At 39.8% G+C, this 6,000-nt stretch overlaps 1 protein-coding gene across 2 annotated transcripts; it reads right to left on the bottom strand.

Moving 5' to 3' along the window:
* Positions 1-542: 542 nt before the first annotated feature.
* On the bottom strand, positions 543-5,310 carry LOC107380866 (OX-2 membrane glycoprotein). 2 transcript variants are annotated; one of them, XM_015952246.3, is made up of 8 exons: positions 5,077-5,310; positions 4,664-5,003; positions 4,219-4,292; positions 3,252-3,341; positions 2,914-3,162; positions 2,522-2,842; positions 1,252-1,333; positions 543-1,175 (listed from the first exon to the last, which is right to left on the bottom strand). In XM_015952246.3, the coding sequence occupies exons 3-8, from the start codon at positions 4,256-4,258 to the stop codon at positions 1,136-1,138; spliced, it is 822 nt and encodes a 273-aa protein (XP_015807732.1). In that variant the 5' UTR covers positions 4,259-4,292; positions 4,664-5,003; positions 5,077-5,310; the 3' UTR covers positions 543-1,135. The 2 variants fall into 2 exon arrangements, with proteins under 2 accessions (XP_015807732.1, XP_054598990.1); XM_054743015.2 differs by having other exon boundaries at positions 4,636-5,003.
* Between the last annotated feature and the right edge of the window lie 690 nt (positions 5,311-6,000).

The following is a 6,000-nucleotide window of genomic DNA, read 5'->3' on the forward strand; positions in this document are numbered from 1 at the left end:
CCCACTTTTTCCAAAGTCAAGTTTTGACCCCTGCACTTTTTACCATCCAAAAACAATATTACGCTATTTTAAAGTGACACTGGTTGCGCTCTAGGACCAAGCGGAAAACAACCGTTTGTGTTGAAGCCCATTTCCCATTAGAGCATACTGTGAAGACCCCCCCGGTGTCCCCCCTACTTCTAAAGTGAAAATTACGTCCATGCTCACAAAGAGATTAATTCCCTGTCAGTTGTATGCAGTCAGCGAGGTATGTTTATAAGCTGTATTTTACTTCCTCTGTATTATTTTATATCGTCATCTATGATATGAGAGTTTATTTCCTTTTATGCTTATGTACACTGTTTAGTTTGATGGTGGAGTTTGATTAAAGTGCTGTGAAGAATTAAACCCATCAGTACTTGAAGAACTAAGGCTTCGTGTATTTCTGGAGGGAGTGATAATCATGACCACTTTAGGATTAATAGAAAACCCAAATGAAGAATACTTTTAGAAAACTACTCAGTTAAAGCTTAATGAGATGATGTTAAAACCAACAGAACAACTTTATAATTAAACATCTTTTAATTTGTCCACATGCCACTCTGCTATCATAAATACTTACTAAAACCTTCCACACATTTCAGACCACTTGATGAGTTCACCTCTAATAAATTCTTGTGATAATAAATACTCTAGCATGCACAGATCCACAGGTTAATACAACATTAGAACAACACCATAATCTTTTACATAAATCTGCATCAGAACAACAAATAAATTATGATAAAGTGCAAAAAGAGTGCCAAAAGGAACATTGAACCTAAAATATTTGAGGTATGTGTTTTAATCAGAAAGCTAATTTTTATCAGATTAAGAATTTAAGTCTTTAGGCTCCAGAGTCTGGTGTAATATTTGTTTGTTGACACTAGGTGGCAGCACAGGCTGCTAAATCTACCAGCTCTGATCTATTTACATTCAAAAGTCTCCCCGGCTCCAGGTTAAAGTGCTGCAGGTTTAAAAGCCGAGCAGTAGTTTAACAACACGAAGCTCTGGGTTGTAGTTTATAAACTACTAACATCCTGTTTCCTAGTAAAGCAGCTTTAGCTGTAGCTTTGGCTTATTAACATTACAGGTGGTGAGGAACACCGGGGTCTGGTCAGGGAATCAGATCTCTGCGCTCTTGTTTCTTCTTTAACCTGCCAGAAAGAGGAAACAGCCAAGTTAAACTTCCTGTGAGCACCAGCAGGTTCATCTCTATGTGAAGAAACTCACCTGTGTCGGATCACTACAGCTGATACCACGGTCAAGGAGATGAACATGACTAAAGTGATGATGATTGAGATGTGATGATACCCTGAAGACAAAAAACAATCATTTAGTCTCCACAGAAATGAGTCAGGGAGCTGGGAAATCCTGACGGGGGACTTTTAATTAGAAAAACCAGCCGTTTCCAGGATGAGGTCATGAGACCTTTTAGACCTGCGGCTGTGACAACAGGGGCGGGGTTTCCCTGAACATGAAACTGTAACTAGAGCCTTGAGTTGTAAATCAGCTGATTCATCCTCTGCAACACACATGAGCTTTAAAAAGGGCAGTTTCTGGTCTCGAGTCACTTTAGCCTCGGTTTGCTAACCCTAATCCTGCTGACAGCCAGCTGTAGAATGTTCTAGTCCCTAAAAGGTTACAGCTGGTTATGCAGATGTTATTTTACAATGGCCTTGAGTTGGAAATGTTCTTGCTGTTCTCACAACATTATGACATCACTCTGCACTGCTACACGGATAGCAGCTAATGTCTGCAGGAAAACCTCAGAAAGGTTTCAGTGCATGGTGACAACCTAAGAACCTGACGCAGCGGCCTCTAGCACAGCTGACAGCTGGTCATCCCACAGGGATAGCACACGATAGCATGCTAGTCTCTGCAGGAAATCAGCTAATCTCACAGCATATCTACTAAATGGGATTTTTATCTTAAGCCACTGAGTCTTTTGTTAAAAATAAAATAAAAATGGATGAAAATCAGCTTTTAAAATTTATAACTGCTGTAGTTAAAACATTTCACAAGTAATAAATAAACTCGATTTACTTCTACTAGCTCCTTAAGCTAGTAGCTAAAACCCCATCTAATCTCTGTTTGTCCAAACTGAGGTCACCAATTCTTCGTTTCCTTTTTTTACACATCTAAAAACTCTGGAATATCCCTTTGAATTGACGTTTTTGCTGCTGACGAAATGAAGCCGAGTGGGAATGTCTCTAAGGGATTTCCTGGGTTCCTGGTTTGGTGGAATAACAGGACTTTTAGGGTTTGTCGGAACATGTGACATCACTACTACTGGGAATGTGACTGAGATATCCGGAATTTCCTTCAGGACTTCCTTTAACCGGAGCCAAGAGTTTATTTTAGGTGGATCTAAATAAAAACCTTCCGGTTAGTGAATGATGGGACTATTTAATTAACTGGAAACTGAATTTCTCCTTGTTGTTCCGATCTGATCAGGTTACAGGAAAAAAAAAAAGCCTAAATGGTTTCTGGTCTCCCTTACTGTTTTCTTTCTGCTCCTCTCTGCGGTAGGAGAAGACACGTTCCAGTTTTCCTCCTCGCTTTTCCTTGTTCAGCAGACAGTCCACTGTTCCCGTCCAGTCTGCAGCAATTCCCAGTGTGATGCTGCTGCTGCTGGTCACGGTTCCGTCGCCGTTGGAGACCGTACTCGTCTGTGGTTCGGTTGGAGTCTCAGCTCCAGGTGAGACGTCCCAGCTGATGGACGGAGCTGGTTTTCCTGTAGCTGAGCAGCTGAACACTTCCTGTCTGAATTCTGTGTTGGGTCTGTTGGTGGGAATGTGGCTTGTGCTCACCTTGGATATTCCTTTAGGGAGGATTTGGAATTAGAAACAGACAAAAGAAGCTTTTTAAAGTATTCTCAGCCCGTGTATCTACCTTGTACCGTCAGGCAAAACTGTTTCCTTTTGGACCCTTCAGGAAAAACGTTGAAGGCACAAACGTAGCATCCTTCATCCTCCCATGTCACGTTCCTTAAGGTGATGGAGGACGAGTTCAGAGACTTCTCCGTGAAGCTCAACTTTCCTCTGTAGGGCTCGTTCACCTGCTCTCCAAACTGTTTACTGAACGTGGCTAAGTTTTCTATGGCTTCACCTGAAGGCCTCTGCCACGTCACCTGGAGCACACCTGGTGGACAAACAGCCAGGCCCGTCACAGCTGACCTTTTGGACCGCTTTCTGAGAACTACACAGGTGCTCTAAACAGGTGGGACTTACCTGCTGTAGGTGCAACTGTGCAGGTGAAACTCGCGTTTCCTCCAAATTCGACTGTTGAACTTCCATGTCCGCTGATTTGAGAGGAGCTGGCTGGAATCAAAGTTTACGACATTTAGGTGAGACAGAAACCTGACCGTTGATCTCAACACTGCTCTTTAGCAGGAGGATAACGTAGTTCACCTGTTTGGTGGTAAAGGCACCAAAACACTTTAACCCTTTCATTCAGAGGCCTCTAGAGCAGATTGATGGTATTAAAGCCACGAGTCCTGCTGACTGGCAGCACCACTGATGTCAGTCAACAGCAGTAATAATTACATTAGATACGTATCTCCTGCAGTACTTAGATCTAATGTCCTGTACCAGTCCTGTTAGAGGGGTAGAGGTCAGAGAAACATCTGGCGCAGATGTGGTACGTTCAATGGTAACAATATATTATCAGAATATATTAACTTTAAATATTACATTAAAACAATTTTTGTTTAAACTTTATGCTCAAATATGATTAGATACATTTTAGAGAAATAAAATATTTTAAATTATTATTATTAGCAGTAAATTGATTATTTTTATACTGTAAGCTACGTAAACTTGTCTTTTTTATTTACTTTAATTTTGAGCTCAGCTGCTGAAATAAATTCAAATAAATAAAAATAAAATTAAAACATTCATTTCTGAAATAATTGGAGGTCAAAGTGAATTCTACAAAGACATTTGAATAGAAATATTTATTAGTGAATTTAATAAACATCTGTCAGGTTTCCATTAGACACTTTAAAATATTAATGATAATAAATCATATTTATTATCAATAACAATTTGATTCGGGTAATAAACTAATATTTAACTATTTTATTATTTTATTAAATATAAAAAAGTCCAAACAAAGAAGCTGCATTAGTGTTTTATATTTAGTTAAATAAGGAACATTTCTATTAGATATGAAAATAAAAACAAAGTGAAAAATTACCTTTAGATGCCAAAAGGATTCCAACCAGAAGGACGATCATTCTGCTGCTTTCTGTTTTGCTTCATAGGGAAGTCCTTATAGGCAGGGGAAAGGAAACACAAAGTGGGTGGGGCTTCTTCACAATACACAAGTTCTCCCAGAAATGTTTCTTCAGATATCAAGTTAAATATATTTTAGTCAAATATTTATGTTAATAAATAATCAGCATTATTTTCTAGTGATGATGGATTTTCAACTAACTATTTTAAACCGGGTCAACAATAACAACAATAATAAAATAAATAAGCACAACTAATAAAGAAATAAGAAGAAAATGAATTAGTGACATTTTTGAAATTCTATATTTATATAAATTTTTATGGGGATGAATATTATTGTAGCAATAATGATAATTATTATTATTATTGTTGTTCCTACTATGACATCCAGTAAATACTCGCTGTACTTCTGCTTGCACCGACAGCTCCTCGTGGTAATCAGCGACACCAGAACTTCCCTTCGGCCGTCGGGCATTTTGAGGTTTGAACCCGCGTGATTTCAGTCATGGGAACTCTCAGCACCCGTTTCCTGGAGACTCCCCTCACGAGGAGGAGGAAATGACAGGAAATAATCAACATCAGTGAAAAGACCATGATGAACATTTATTATTTACAACATGAGACAAAAACAGCAGATTATTCTGACCTTAATCTGATCAAATCTGTGGTTTCACTTCAGTAAGTGATGCTGCTGCTTCCTTTTTGAGGGTCGTGGTTGTTGTATCTACTCTGCAGCACATTGTGTCACTATGGAAACGTGCTGTATGAGTAAAGTTGAGTTCATTTGAACATTTCAGCTCTAGGTCGGTGTCACTCTCACTTTCTCTCATGAAACTGTCCAGAGGAAGTCCACGAAGACCTTCCTGGAGCTCGGTCCAGTGATGGTAACTTCATGTCAGAGGGAAACCTCGCTGCCTTGTCTAGGAAGAGATGATGGATGAGTTAAGCTCAGGGTCTGAAACAATCTGAGACTCGGGAGATTAAACACAATTATCATCATAATAATGTAATCCTAATTCCAAAACCAGGATGAGGAAGTTGTTTTTAATTCCTGGTGTGCACCACGGAGCTGGAAAGGCCCTAGCTCTCCTGAGAGAGGGAGGGATTATTGGTGTTTTTGTTAGGACTTGTGTTTGTGTTTCAGTTTCCAGATGAACGCCGTCTGTAAAAAGCTTCAGTCTCACAGAAACAGATTATCTAGGCGTGTTCTGCATCATCAGCGCAGTAAAAACTTTATATGTTAACACAGCTGCACAAGTGTTGCAAAGATGACTTTCTCTGACTGTCAGGATGACTCGGTGCTGACTCGGGGTCAAACTGGTGAGACAAGCAGAAGTGTGCAGAAAGACTCTGAGTGTTGCAGACTGGTCTGATTAAATCAGCCTAACTGCTGATTGCATCTGTTTCATTAACCATCTAAGCCTTCTACAGCAGCAGCTCTGCACCTTTTCTGTAACATCATCAGTAAAGAAGCATCAGATTTTTCAGGAAATGTGTGAATCGGACATGCATCCATTGTATTCATGCGGCATGAAAGCAGGAAGGCGTCCGGGGCTTTCAGAGGCTTTTGGCCTCATGGTTCCTCTCTGAATTAAAGGAAAAGTCTGAGCTAGCTGGGAAACACCGAGCTGTAAAACCACAAAAACAGCAAAATGACCTGAAACTCAAAAAGGCTTTGAGAAGTGAAAGTAGCTGCTTGTTTTGATCAGATGTAACAGTGATTAAAGATAATCACAGGGCCTCA

This window comes from Nothobranchius furzeri, chromosome 14 (assembly GCF_043380555.1).
Source record: "Nothobranchius furzeri strain GRZ-AD chromosome 14, NfurGRZ-RIMD1, whole genome shotgun sequence".
Lineage (NCBI taxonomy): Eukaryota > Metazoa > Chordata > Actinopteri > Cyprinodontiformes > Nothobranchiidae > Nothobranchius > Nothobranchius furzeri.